At 33.4% G+C, this 14,345-nt stretch overlaps 3 protein-coding genes across 5 annotated transcripts; all 3 read right to left on the bottom strand.

Annotated features, from left to right (window-relative positions):
* Positions 1-265: 265 nt before the first annotated feature.
* On the bottom strand, positions 266-2,770 carry LOC113849597 (60S ribosomal protein L10a-like). 2 transcript variants are annotated; one of them, XM_027479606.1, is made up of 6 exons: positions 2,699-2,770; positions 2,556-2,593; positions 2,170-2,389; positions 1,697-1,862; positions 1,148-1,353; positions 266-575 (listed from the first exon to the last, which is right to left on the bottom strand). In XM_027479606.1, the coding sequence occupies exons 2-6, from the start codon at positions 2,558-2,560 to the stop codon at positions 522-524; spliced, it is 651 nt and encodes a 216-aa protein (XP_027335407.1). In that variant the 5' UTR covers positions 2,561-2,593; positions 2,699-2,770; the 3' UTR covers positions 266-521. The 2 variants fall into 2 exon arrangements, with proteins under 2 accessions (XP_027335407.1, XP_027335408.1); XM_027479607.1 differs by having other exon boundaries at positions 346-575; positions 2,556-2,712.
* A 1,995-nt stretch (positions 2,771-4,765) lies between these two features.
* On the bottom strand, positions 4,766-7,358 carry LOC113850459 (protein trichome birefringence-like 28). Of its 2 annotated transcripts, XM_027481015.1 has the most exons (6): positions 6,983-7,358; positions 6,572-6,787; positions 6,240-6,411; positions 5,715-5,914; positions 5,450-5,608; positions 4,766-5,135 (listed from the first exon to the last, which is right to left on the bottom strand). In XM_027481015.1, exons 1-6 carry the CDS (start codon positions 7,141-7,143, stop codon positions 4,787-4,789), a joined length of 1,257 nt encoding a protein of 418 aa, XP_027336816.1. In that variant the 5' UTR covers positions 7,144-7,358; the 3' UTR covers positions 4,766-4,786. The 2 variants fall into 2 exon arrangements, with proteins under 2 accessions (XP_027336816.1, XP_027336815.1); XM_027481014.1 differs by having other exon boundaries at positions 6,572-7,358.
* Positions 7,359-10,054: 2,696 nt separating this feature from the next.
* LOC113850344 (N-(5'-phosphoribosyl)anthranilate isomerase 1, chloroplastic-like) lies at positions 10,055-12,567 on the bottom strand. Its single transcript, XM_027480851.1, has 5 exons — positions 12,461-12,567; positions 11,359-11,421; positions 10,793-11,157; positions 10,554-10,717; positions 10,055-10,451 (listed from the first exon to the last, which is right to left on the bottom strand). Exons 1-5 carry the CDS (start codon positions 12,468-12,470, stop codon positions 10,226-10,228), a joined length of 828 nt encoding a protein of 275 aa, XP_027336652.1. The 5' UTR covers positions 12,471-12,567; the 3' UTR covers positions 10,055-10,225.
* Between the last annotated feature and the right edge of the window lie 1,778 nt (positions 12,568-14,345).

The raw sequence follows: 14,345 nt of genomic DNA, 5'->3' as shown, positions 1-14,345 counted from the left end.
AGTTCATGCTCCGGCCCTCTAGTCTCCTATGCTATATAAACGAACAAAAATAAATAAATATATTCTAGACAAAGTACGTACACCATTAAAAATTTTACCACCACAATATTCGCATCTTAGTAGTAGCTATTCCAGAACTATTTGAACGAAAATTGCCTACAGCCTTGTGTTTATTAGGCATAACTTACTGCTTCCGTATTTTCTAAAATTACCTTTTAAATACTTTTTCATAACATAAATCGAAGGGTTAGTTCAAAGCTTTTCAACTAAGTTTGAAGCTAAAATTTAATAAGCTCATTTAAGAGCTGCGTTGGGCAAGAGTTGTAGCAATTACCATGTAAACACACGAATGCAGCACCAAAAATAACACGCCTATCATTATCGAATGTTTTAACATGAAGGCAAAACGCTAAAACCATAAAAATTCATTCAGCAAAACAACAAGATGAAAATTTGTATCCAGCTATTAAGATAATCAACGTATTAAGCGCGATCACAAATTCAAGAAAAAAAGAAATCCCTCAAAAGACACGATAAGATTTCCCCATGGTACTCTTCAGATACAAGCACCTAACCTGAAATCACCAGCAATTTCATATTAGATTATGACTGGTTAACACCAGATTTAATTTTCCAAGGATAGGAAAGATAAGAAAATTCACACGCAGGAATATGAAGGAATAATCCAATCAAAATAGGGTGAGAAATTGCATATCAGATACTGCCCACATTTATTCCCGAAGTTAGCAAGGTAACAAAATTCAACAAAGATGCCAATTAAAACAGCATTTGCCAAGCTTCCATTCCTTGATATGTGGTCACATTTTGTGAAGTTAAGTTAGAGCCATACAAGGAATGGAAATAGGGCACACTCGACTGGCTTATGGTAAAAAGCCCAAGGAGAGACGGACAAAAAGAGGCAGAGGATCATCCACATAATATAACAAGAAAATAGAAACAATGTAATAAGCGTGGATTCATTCAGGTGCAAGTGATATTGAAGAATATTCGTATACCAGCCGAGTTCTCTAGTTATACCAATAACTATTCACAAATCAAACATGACAAGCAGAAACTGCTACAAGATATAACTTTAATAAAAAGCACACGATGATTTTACTAAGTATTATCATAGTGGACTACTCACATTTTGCCAGTTCTTCTTCAACAAGGAGACAAGGAAATTAACGCTCAATTGGACATTTTGGAAGATTTGTTTTTCCTCCATACTAACATTGCCCACTGCTACTCCCATGCAGAGCACCTTCTTGAGTTGAAATTTGACCATAGCCTTGGTCTCATTAACCTTAGACTCAAGAGATTCCTGGTGAGTAACAAGTGTAGGGAACTTCCCTGCAAAGTTATGCAACATATCAAAATCAACTAATTATCAAAAGAAACATATAACAAAACTATTCTTTTAGACAAGAATATTCATTATATGAGAGGGGAGGGGCAGAGTAGAACATGAACCAGAGGAATCAGGAAGCCAGTTAAGATTATCATGGAGGTCATATTTAATAACAATAGGTATATGCAGTACAAAAGCGGCCAGGCATTAATAAAGAGACTGCAACGCCTCATGTAAAAAAAATGATTCAAAACAAAAGCAAATCACCAAAATCTCTAGCAACGTTCCCAAAGTTCAAAATCCTAAATTGGAAAAAAAAAATACAACAATCAAAACGAGACGTGCCTGCCTTGTTGAGACCAGGACCCAAAAGACGAGGAATCTGCTTAATGACTGCTTCAGAAGCTAAAAAGGCATGGTATTTCTTGGCTAGTTTCTTCACTAACTTCTTATTCTTGTTAAGCTTCTTCAAGGCTTCAACATCCATGTAATCCAGTCCAATCTTTTCTGCCTGCAGATAGGTGCAAAATCATCAACACAACAAACTTGGCAACTGAACAATAATCATTTAAGACCACACGACATAAAAATCACAACAATCAAACCTACACAACTGGCATTCCCCTCTGGAATTGAGATTACAAAACTACTTTAAGAAAATGAAGCCGTGAAACAAAACGACACAGTTCGTCAAGCGATGCATAACGTTACAGTTGAAATAAACATATGCACCAACTTTCATCTAATCTTATCGCAAACTACATAATAAAAGAAGCTGTGCACGAGCACCCAATTGAAGACTAACAGAAGATAGATACCTCTTCAACGTGTTGAGCATCACCAAGCATGCAAATCTTCATCTTGGGGCGAGGAATGTGAGGCAACTTGACAGAGCCGCTAAAACGTTTGTCCTTTTGTGGATCGTAGTTTTTCAAACCAATTTGGAGTTCAATGGTCTCCACAAATTTACGATTCTTCTCTTTGGAATCAGCCATTATTCCTGAGATAGCTTCTCGCAAAGCATCACTCTGAAGCTTACTGCACAGTCAACAACCAAAAAGTTAAATAAAAAACACCGTTCAAACTACAAAGAACACCGTAGTTACCATAAGAAATGACGAATGGTAATGAATACATAACAAAACACATAAAGAAGCAGAGAAACCAATGAACAGAGAGAGGTAGAAGAAGAGAGCACACAAACCTCATCTTTTCAAATCGGTGGCTACAGATCTCACAGAACTGTAAACAAAATCGCAGAGAACAAGAAAACAGGAATTATTATTAGCGGAGTGAAATTAAAAAGGAGCAAATCCAATAGCAAAATATTCAGAGCAAAGGACATACCAAATGCAAAAACCCTAATTAGGGTTCGTTCGGCTGAAAGAAGTATATAGCATGGACCGATCGGAAATGAAATGGGCCGGGCCTAGTTTCCACAGAATTTAACAGCCTTCGAACAAATACCCTTAAATGATATTTAGTCCAATTGATAAAAAAATGATATTTTCTCCAAAAAAAAAAAATTTAATGTTTTAACCGTTGGTAACAATTAGTAAAACATTTTTGTTTTAATTTTAGTAAAATAGAAAGTTATATGTAACAGAAAGTTATCCTTTAAGTTTAAAGAGATAATTTATCACATTGTATGAAAATGTTTATTATCACTCCTTATTTAGCTTTTTTTAATTAAATATTATTATTATTATCAATTTATCAACCAATAAAAAATATTTTATAAATCCTAAATTAAAAATTTTAGAGTAACAATAAAGTCATCCCATTGTTAAACCAATAATGTTATATATTTATGAAAAAATAAACTCAATAATATTACGTTAAGATTAGTGACAGATATACAAGAGAGGACAAGATAGGGTTTGAGTCTCTCTTTTTTATATTTTATCTCTATGGCGCTATGCATATATATATATATATATATATAATATTATATTTGCTTGTTATATTACCACTTGTATGGCTTTCCTCATCTCAAAATACGAAACATTAATATTGACTCTAAAAAATAATAAAAAATTGACTATTTAAATACAATTTTTTTTGGTCCATTACCACTCAACAACATTACATTACTACATTAGTTCACTCTTTATCTTTTATATTGAGAGTTGAACTTAAAAGTTTTTCTAGTAAGCCAAGTAAAAATCTCATTTTTTATATTTTCTTTTAATTTCTATCCTTAGTATTTATCATATTTTAAGTTTTTTTCTAACTCCAAATAACAGTAACTCAACGAGACAGACAATAACGAGAGAAAGAAATAATTCTTCTTTTAAGTTCTTTTTTATTTTTCATTATTTTTTTTAATACAAGAATTAGTGATATACTAATATATTTTAAGTTTTATTATTAAATATTTTTTTTTCAGCTCTCTTTAAATAGTTTCTGGATCCGTCACTGGTTAAGATATTAATGCAAAAGAGGAAAGATTGAAATAACATATGTTATAGAAAAATAAATAAATAAATAAAATCCCACCTTCAAAGACATGTGGAAGCCCATACTAAAATTGATGGGGGATAGCTCGATTACAAGAGCTAGTGGAAAAATTGAGAAAATTTGTAAACAAAATCGTAAAAACGTTTTGAAAGTCAAAAGAATGTTTATAATTATGATTTATGATCAAATTATTACAGCATGGGAAAAGTTTTAGTTTAATCTCTTATCAGCTATATTTTATTACTCATAATAATTTTACTCAAATTGTTATATATACATAGTCTCTACCAAAAAAAATTATTACAACATTGTTTGATTTATGTAACTAATCCTACTTAATAATTAATGGTCTATTTGTTGCTTTTACGTATATTAAATTTAAGATATGTTCATATTCTTCTGTGTGCCCCGTGTTTGAGTCTGTTCAACTGTTTTGAAAATAAGAACAAATCGTGATGAGCTTTAGCTGCTATTGATGAGTCAATGAAGATTTATATTCAGGAATTCATAGAAAGGTTGGCCATTAGTTTTACGAAGCTTATCACTAACTTTTTGGTATCAGCTGGTGGTTATCTTTTAATATTGATAAGTAAATTTTTTTTTGGGCATAAAATAAATCAATCCATATATGAAAATATCGATGCATCAGAATCACATACAATGTATAATTGCTTTATTTTCCTTTCAAGGATTCATTGTACAATTAAGGGGTTTGTGTGCTTCCAACCTCAGCTAAATTGTATAAACCCAAAAAAAAAAAAAGAAAAAAAAATCAAAGAAGAAAAACAAAGGGGGCAAAAGCAATGCCCGAGTCCTAGATCTCAATCTACAAGAATAGAAAGCTAGAAATTGTCTCAAGAAAAATTACAACAACTTAGACAAAACTAACAAAAGCTGAGGTAAGAAGAGAAGAATTTATAACAATAATACACATATATAAAAAAAAGATGTGTGAATATATTTATAAGTTGTTGGTCAAGATTGAGAAATGATACGTGCATAAAGGAACTCATTCCATGTATCAGGTAACCCAGGTAGACACCAGTGGATACAATCAGCATAAGTACTTGGGTCAGCTTGTTGCTCTGGAGTTAACATCTTACCTTGACGTATGGTGTAAACAGATGTATGTGCATCTTTTCTTAACTCTGACAATGTTGTTATGTTAAGGAAGTTCACTGGGACCTTCATGGATTGTGTCACATTGTTGGCAATGACAAAAAGCCTTCGATCCGTGCCCACTTGTATGGTGGTGGAAATATTGAGAATTGGGGTGGTTTCCCTTGCACATTTTATTCCATTCGGGTTGTTCCAATCCTCACTCCTACAAAGTCATATATGGGAAAATTATAAAATGTTAAAATTTGTAATCTATTCATATAATAAACTATAAACTTATGCAACCAGAGGCATTATTAGTGGGTCACCGATTCACCAACCAATGATCTTATGTGATTATAAAAAGACAATTTTGATAACTCAATGGAGACCCAAAAAAGTGGGATTTAGTAACTTAGAATAACTAAAGGTGATGAAAAAGCAATAGCTAGAAATTAGATACTTGACCACAAAATTACTTTTTTATACATGTATAAAACAAAGAAAAGGCAGAAATTAAGTTGAAGATTTGAGCAATACTTAATATGAAGAGGGGACATGCTGGAGAAGAAAACTTTGGTGCGATTAGGATCAATGTTGTCATCCACCCATTTGGACCAAGTCTTGAGGACTCTCCCATATGCTATTGGTCGAGGGACTTCATCGTACTCCGTTGATCCTTCATCAAACGACCCTCGTCTTTTGCATGCACCCAAAAACATGACAAACACAAATAATTCAGATTCATGAATTTGCTACTTTGAAAGAGTAACGAATTGGAGCATAGTGATGATATCGTGCTTACAAGACTTTCATAGTGGCAGTATTCATCCACCATATGTAGGTGTTAAAAATCAAGTAGTCCACATTCCTCCAATTCACACTATGCTTTTCGATTGATTCAGGCATTATAATACGGTTCAATATGCTATGCATCGTTGGATCATCCGAATTTGACTCCACAAGGAATGGTGCCCAGTAGAACTCCACCGTAGCACTGTAATCCTGCACACATATAGCCCAATTGGATCATAAGCACGACACAACATTTCCTTAACTACCGGGTGATTGGCACAACATTCCAAAGCCATACTTGTAGACAAAGGCCAAAATCGAAAATAGGTGACTTACTTTTTAAATCGGTCATCATAAAATTAAGTGCCCCACCAATGACACATTGCATGATTCTCATTGCACTTTAGTCAATAAGAGTCATAATTAATTAAGAGGAACACTTTATTAGCACAGTGATTAATCATTATGTCAAATTATGTCGACAAAAATGGCCAGCCAAATCATTGATTAAAAAGTAATAAAAAAAATCACAAACCTCTATTGTGAAGATAGAAAGAGAACCAGTTCTGTGCAAGCTCTTTCTGCCTTGGGAGATAACTGATTGGACCAGACAAATCATTGATTCCCATTGGTTCCGATTCAATGAGTCTCCAACAAACATAAGCCTCTTCCCTCTAAGCTTCTCAAGCAAAAGTCTTGGTTTGAACCTTGATAAGTTTATACAGTTTAATCAATAACAACATTATCAAAGCTAAACAGAAAATTAAGAAAAGAAAATGGAACTACTAGCATGAATGGTTTCATGGTTAGGAATTCACGTTTGCAAGTTTTCTAACGTGTTTGAAACACACAATAAAAAGTGCTTACTTGGGCAAAGAGCAATCTCTGGGCTGCCATCTCCAGTTCTGATAAAGAGAATCACTTCTTCCATTCCTTATGCAAGTAACTTGGGCAGTGAGGAATTCACATTGGTCTTCTTTATACAAAGGATGAGTCGCTTCATCCAAAACCCACTCACCTGTGAACAAGTCACACTCTTCTGGAGGCAGCACAACCTCATCTTTTTCTTCCTCATTCTCCTCCGTTGCCACCAAAGTGGCTTTCAAATCAATAGGTTCTTGGGTTTCCTCAGACTCCTCAATCTGGTTCTTCTCTAGTTGAGTTCTTGAGGCCTTGGAAACTGTTACTGTGGCGTTGTCTTTCATGTTATTCATTTGAACAGAATTATCTGGTTCTTGTTTCCCTTCTTGGATTTCTTGAGCTTTAGGCCTCAAGAATGTGAGCTCAGCCATTGACTTAAGGTCCTCGTTGTACATGAAGACCCCAAAGAGGAACATGGAGAAGACCACCAAGAAAATGGAGATGCTATTGCTCTTTTTGCCTTTCATTGCTGTAGTTTCTGAGTTGGAAAGATTGTTCTTGCGGCGAAGAGGTTGCATGGGAGGGAGAAAGTGTGAATAATAACAGAAGGCTTTAGTTTGAGGCTGTTCAAGGTCAAGGAAGGGGGAGAAGGTGATAGAAATATAGAGAAAGAAATAAACAACATTGAGATAAAGAAACAAACGTTTTTGATTTATTTATATTTTGTACAATTCAGTATTAGGTTGTGTTTGTTTAATTGGTGTTTGGTGAAGGGGTGTTGTCTCTGAAGAAACTGGGACAGAGTAAGGTATTGGTGAAGTGAAGGAGAGTGGTCTTTCTCAAGTTATCAAGTTCTTTGTTTCTGTATTTTAATTGCTGTGATCCATTTGCAACCGCTTTCAATGTCTCTCTCTCTCTCTCTCTCCCTCCTTTTCAGATAATACATCAGAGAGAGAGAGGGAAGGAGAGGAGTGATCTCAAAGCCTTTCAGAGTTGGTCCTAGTCTGAATCAGTTGAAAGAGTACATGTGTGGTGGAGTTCAGGGACTTTGGTAGAAGCAATGTTATTGTCTTTCAGTTTCAGATTGCAAGGGTGTGTTTTGATTATTTTGATGGTCATACTGGTTTATTTTTCCTTCTTTTTAGTGGGTAGAGAGAGTGTTAAGTTGGGTTGTAATGTCCCCACCAACAGCAGAGTAGTATCTCTAGAGTCAATGTGGGTTACCGAATTTAAGATAAGGTCGAAATTAGTTATTTGTATATTCTTTAATAAACAGGGTAAGTATGTACTTTCCATTAATTAGATTAACTTAAACCATCATATAATGTTATCTCTTTTTATTTATCTTTCTGATATTAAGTAAAGGATTGATTATATATATATATATATATATATATATAAAAGCACATTCAATTCTTTCTTTATTTAGTCGAAGGAGAAGTAGGATGATATTGTAAGAGAATTCAAAATTTATATAACAATTCTTCTAAAGGCGTTAACATTTTTTTATATGTGATATGCAGATGCATGATGATTGTCCATAGGTGTATGTCATGTGAATTTCTAGGTCAAAGACTTTGAATATCACAACAAAACGATTTTTTTCCATTAGATGAGTCGAATATATGATTAAACGATAATTATAATGTTTTGTCGTGCATAAATCATACTAGTGTGGTGGGACAAATAAAAACACTCCACCAATAGTAAACTAAACTGGTATTAGATTAAATACAATAGTTAAACATTATCAAATTACTCATATCATGAAATAAAAAGATATGAGATAGCAACCTATTTGCCGGATCAATAAAGGACAGGAAGTTTGATTAGCAACAAAAATACTTCTGCTGAAAGGTTAAGATTGAAGGAATGTTTGTCAATTCATCCTTATTTTTAATTTCCAATTTTCAATAACTGTTAGAATCCTAAGAAAAAAAGAGGTTGATTCCACCTATAAAATGACTCAGTTTTATAGTTGCCGCTTTGCATCTTATGTCCACCTTTTTCTTCATGATTGCAAACAGTTTCTCACCTAAAGGAAACAATTAATGTTTTTATTAGGTCTACCTCTATCTAGGAAGGTCCCCTGCAGAAACCCTGAATAAGGCAGAAACAATTTGGATCGATTTGCTCAAACTCACCCACTCATCATGATCGAGAATATTTCATCTTTCTAGTTGGTGCAACTGTGTATAAGCTCCTTCCTTTCTTAGGAGCTGAAGCTTCTTTCGAGACAACTAGTCTATCACTGTTTAGACATTCAACTAGTTGTGTTTGACATAACATGAACCAAACCTAAATCACAATCTTTAGAGCTAATTAATCGGTAATGCTTTTTAAAAGCAATTCTTCAAATTATTTCTATCTTTATGTTGGAGGAAAGTAAAAGCTAAGGAATCCAAGTGTATTGAGTACATCAGCGACTTATTTATTGTTATGTACTTGCCAACTTCACTTCCATTGGGAGATGGTCTGATGGTAGGGACATGGCTTTTTTTCCAAGTTAAGGCAATATGGAAGAGAAGCTACAAAAAGGGGTAAGCTTCAAGAAAATATATTCATAAATATAAGAGTTCGTTTTTGATGCAAAGGCAAAACTGCTCAGAAGTCAGAACATCGGAGTCAGGTTCTCCTTAGTTCTTCCCAATTCTCCTTCCTCACCCTCATTATCACTCTTTCAATCTATTTTCACCATCTGATCAACTTTCAGATGTATGCATCATGGCAGCTGAGTGGCAACTTCACTGTGTAAAAGCCAAATATGAGTGATCGGAAATGTAAAAGGATTAACAACCCCCTAGAAAAATAGCTTCCGATCTTATCTAACACATAAACAAGGAATATATGTAGGGGTGGGAAAGGAGCCCTAATGATTAAATTAATGAAGTCCAACAGTGAAAGGCTGTGGATTAGGTACTACCATAGGATGAGCCATGACTCGTGTAACACGTCCACTGGTTTTTGTTTTTTGGCACAAAAGGAAAAGAAACAAGAACTAAAACAGGTCCTACTTCTCCTAACACCAGTGTCCAGCCATATCAGTCTGCAGTTTGATGAATTGATGTAGTTCAACCACTCAAGATTCATGAGTTAATCATTGCTGGGAGATGTTCTTATACCTTCCAAAACAACCATGTATGTGCCAATTACTAATCAACAATACAATATGTAGTTTTCTATTGAACTCCAGAGAACCCAAATTATTGTTGCGCAGGTATTTGGCATTCTAAATCCACAGAGATGTGTTTGTTTAGTCGCACTAGAGTTTTCGTTGTGTTAAACTCTCAAAACAAAAACCATTGAAGTACTGAACTGAATTAGAACGTTACTTTAAACCAAGAAGAGTAGAACTGCAATGACGTTGTATGTAAACATAAGCGAGAAAAATATGTCTAGACAAACAACCAATTATTTAGAAAAGTATAATAAAGGAAAAGCAATTTCTTTTATTCGTATTCGCATTAATTAAATAAAGATTGTGTCCATGTACTCCAACCAACCATTACAATACTCCCATGCCTAGAAAACAGCTCCTACCAAGGAAGAACTTCATTCAGGGATACAATTGGATTTGAAAACAAAATTGTAACGACATCATGAGGATATTTCCCAATCACAACATTTCCTTTCTTGAGGTTTATAATAGTTTAAGGTGCATCAATACAGAACAGAATGCACTGCATTCATAAAGGAAGCTATTCTAGATTGATCTTTCTGGATGCCATCTGATGCACAAATGCCACTGCTGACATCCACTCCTTCAGGTTTTAGAGTAGACACAGCCTCAGAAACATTCTCAGGATTGATTCCTCCTGCTAAGAGCCAACCATGCTTGCTTCTAATTTTTGGTGGTTTAAACTGGGCCCAATCAAATGCTTTACCGCTGTAAAGACGCCTCATGAGTTCTATGATATTAAGATGCAGGAAAAAGAAAATCATCTGACAAGCAGATGGACACTGAGCTATACAAGAAATGTGCCTTTACCTGCCACCCTTTGCACTATCTACAAGAACCCAATCAACTAGAGAACACTCTTCATCAGAAATTGTATTTAAAAGGTTCCCATCCTCATTTGCATGGAGAACATATATTACACGATTTTCCTGAATTATAGATGGAAAAGCTAACCGAGAACCATATCCATGAAGCTGCATTACCCAAAGATTAAGAGATCAAGGATTTAATTGTCATGGAACACTGATGAACCTCAGGCAAAATTATACCTGCACAAATTCAAGGTTTGATGCATCAGAAGCTCTTAGTATTGTTTCCGAATCATCATCCACAAATACTCCCACAGGCTTTGCTCCATAATCTCTTGCAACTTTAGATATCTCCTTTGCAACAGGAAGTGAAACAGAACGTTTTGAATTAGGCCACATGATCATTCCAATAAAATTTGCACCAGCTTCAGCTGCCATAGCAGCATCTTTAGCAGATGTAATGCCACACATCTTAACCAAAGGTTGACTCTTTTGAAGTGCCTTCGACAAGCATGAATCACTTCCCAAGTCAGTAAATTTGCAGGAAACTTTATACTTCAGACAGAATCTTACGCTGGATAATTGCAACTTCTCTCCTCTCAATCCTACAGAAATCATGTGTTAGAACATTTGAATATTGACTCAATTATGATTTATGACCTAGTCCCCTTGCATACTCGATGCAAGCAAAGACATGAAATGAAATAAAGTCTGCATGAGAAATAAGAGCTAGTTGGGTTTCAAGAAATCTTAAGACATATACCAGAAGAAGAGCAATATACTCAATTAACAAAGAATCAGACTACCAGGAATTGGTCCTTTGTAGAGAATTGGGGCTCTACGGTGCAAGTAATTCCCAGTGGTTGAACCTGTACAAAAAGAGCAACATATCTTGCAAGGTCAGTTGAATAAAATAAACGCATGGCAGGGTTTAACATAAGTACGTGGAAAATCCATTGTCGCTGATGATAACTTGAAATGCTAGATAGATATATGCATTCAAGACAAATTTGAGAAATATATAGAAATGAAACAGCTCTATCATTATTGTCAAGAAACTAAGCATTTACAACAAACCAAGTTTGCGTATTTTTCACAAATGTAACAGCAACAGCCCAGCCCCCTCCCACTAGATAGGATCAGCAATATGGATCAAATGACATCATAATTTTCTTTTGAAAATAATGGCTATCAATAATAAACCGTTAACCACAAAATCCTTCATTATGGTTTTCCTAACAGTTTTCCTCAATCTTTGTCTATCTCTAACAGCAGGGTTACCCTCCTTGTTGGGCTTTTACAAGACTTGTACTACAGATCTACAGGGGCTACACTTCTTCAATGACTGGAACATTACTAACATGTATATAAAAGAAAATCGTACATCGATGAATTGACATCAGAGACTCGATATATAAGGAAAACTATGTCACTATAAACAGCAATTTTCTCGATAAAACCGAATATAAGAAACTTGGAAAATTTGCAATCCCTAAAATCATTAGCAACACAACCTTATGCAATGTATGCAGTACCAACCCTATAAAAAAATAGTTAAAACAAGACTCTACAAGTTTACAAACACAAAAGCTACTGTTTTGGGTTCTCTCATCAAACTAACAAAACAATGAGATCGATTGGGCAATGCTTCCCCAGTAAGGCGAGGACAGAATTTCTCTTAATTTTTCAAAAACAGTTTGCTCTATCAAATATTGATTTTACGAATTTGGACAAAAGGTAAACCATAATAAATTATAGATCAAAGTAAATTTTTACATATAAAATAAAAAGAAATGGTGAATATGACAAAATCAATTCAGCTAGGAAATTCATCAAACAATGGATTGCAAGTGCACCAAGTAACAAACCCTGAAGCGAAAGTAACATGAAAAGAGTGAAAAGAGAAACCTGAAAGCATATTGTCACTTTGGAACGGTGAAAAACCGTCGCTGTTGTGTTTTCCGGTCAAGGGAAGAAAAGCAGACACTGAAGAGAAACACAGCGCAACAACTAAACGACTGTGTATTTTGGAGAAAAAAAGTGTGCTCTCTCTTTTTCTTCTCTTTTCATAGTATAAATTAATTTTGTTCTCTTGTTAACTACACAACAAATGTTAAATAATTTTTTTTATAAAAAAATACATAATTATTATATATTATATTAAAATTATAAAAATATAATAAATATTTTTTAATAAAATTTTATTATTATTAATTATTTACTTTAATTTTGAAGACTGACATTAATAAAATTTTAAAAATAATGGCATATTAATATAATGTAATAAACCATTCTTTTGTTAGCTTTCCCTTACAATGTAACTTATTTTCTGCATGACAATTTCAGAACAAATACTTATTGATACTGACAAGTAAAAATATAAGTAACTTAATTAATAAAAAAGGAAAAAATTATATAATATATACTTTCTAGTAAAAGTATTCAGCTTTTATTTCCTTAAGAAATTATGTTAGCAAAATTAATAATTTTTTAAAAAAGGTGAATAGTTTAAATATTTAAAGTGCATAAATTGTTGACACAGAAAGTTCAAGAAATAGTTTGATGAAGCCATGAAGGTTTGGATTGAACATAAATTTCTATTTCGTTATCCAAATAAAAGGATAACTTTTTCTCAGATTCACGGGACTCGAAGTCCAATTCAAGTTGAGTTTGATAACCCATCCCAAAATGATCAATTAAACACTAAGCAAACATTGCAGTGATGCTAAGTCCATTATGAAAACTTGGTTCCCATATTTTGGTCTAAAATACTAACAGACCCAAAACAAACATAACGCTACAATCAATGGATTTTTATTTTTAGGTTAACCAAATGATAAGAAATAAATAATTCAAATTATGTAGAAAGCAATAACTCTTATTTGTTGACATTATTGTAGGCCTACTAAGGCTGGGCCTTGGCTTTGTTGCTTCTCAATTCTCATCTCTCAATTTTATACTAATTATTCGATGACAAAAAAAAAAAACAATTTTTCTTTCTCTTACACCAATGATTCCTAGGGAAACTTTTAAACTAATTTCCTTTTTTTCTTATTTCGTTATCTCTTGTAATTTTTTTAAACGAGTTTGTTTTTAAAGTAAACAAAAAGTTATTTTCTTATTAAATTTGAATAAATTAATATTATACCAGACTTTAAACTGCACAAAATAAAATTGCACCTTTACTTATTTTAAAACAGTGTCACTTTGGATTATACTCTTACTCTTTTAGCCCAAAATTATAAATGTTAGATCCAAACAGCCCCCACTAAATTTTGGCAGCCAAACAACGAAATGTGTAAAGTTTAGGTGCAGAAATTGAATTCGACCGATTTTATATCACACAAAATGTGTGTGTTTTTTTTAAGTGTTGTAAGTATTATTTATTAATTTAAAATATTTTTATTTTAAATAAAACATTACATATTATTACGTATTATATGGTCAGAGAAATTTTATTGTCTATAATGATTTTATTTGACTTAACACGATTACTTGTGATGTAAAATTGTTGTAGAATAGATTAAAAAGTAATTTTTTATTTTAATTAATAAATAATATTTTTTTTAAATTGCTTAAACTTTATCCTTCTCATACCTCGTCACGACAAAATCAGATCAGCGAGCAATTTTATACCGAACAACTTTATATCCTCGGAAAGACAAAATTAGGGCAGCCAAACAACAAGTTGTGTCAAGTTTGGGTGCAGAAATTGGAAGGGCAACAATTATTGGTTCGGTTTCTTCGAGAAAGTTTAAATAATTATCATTTAAAAAATAATTTATTTACAAGT

The sequence above is a fragment of the Abrus precatorius genome, unplaced genomic scaffold (genome assembly GCF_003935025.1).
Source record: "Abrus precatorius isolate BTA unplaced genomic scaffold, Abrus_2018 Scaffold9, whole genome shotgun sequence".
Lineage (NCBI taxonomy): Eukaryota > Viridiplantae > Streptophyta > Magnoliopsida > Fabales > Fabaceae > Abrus > Abrus precatorius.
The sequence above is the reverse complement of the archived record's forward strand: the minus strand, read 5'-3'. Positions and strand labels throughout refer to the sequence as shown.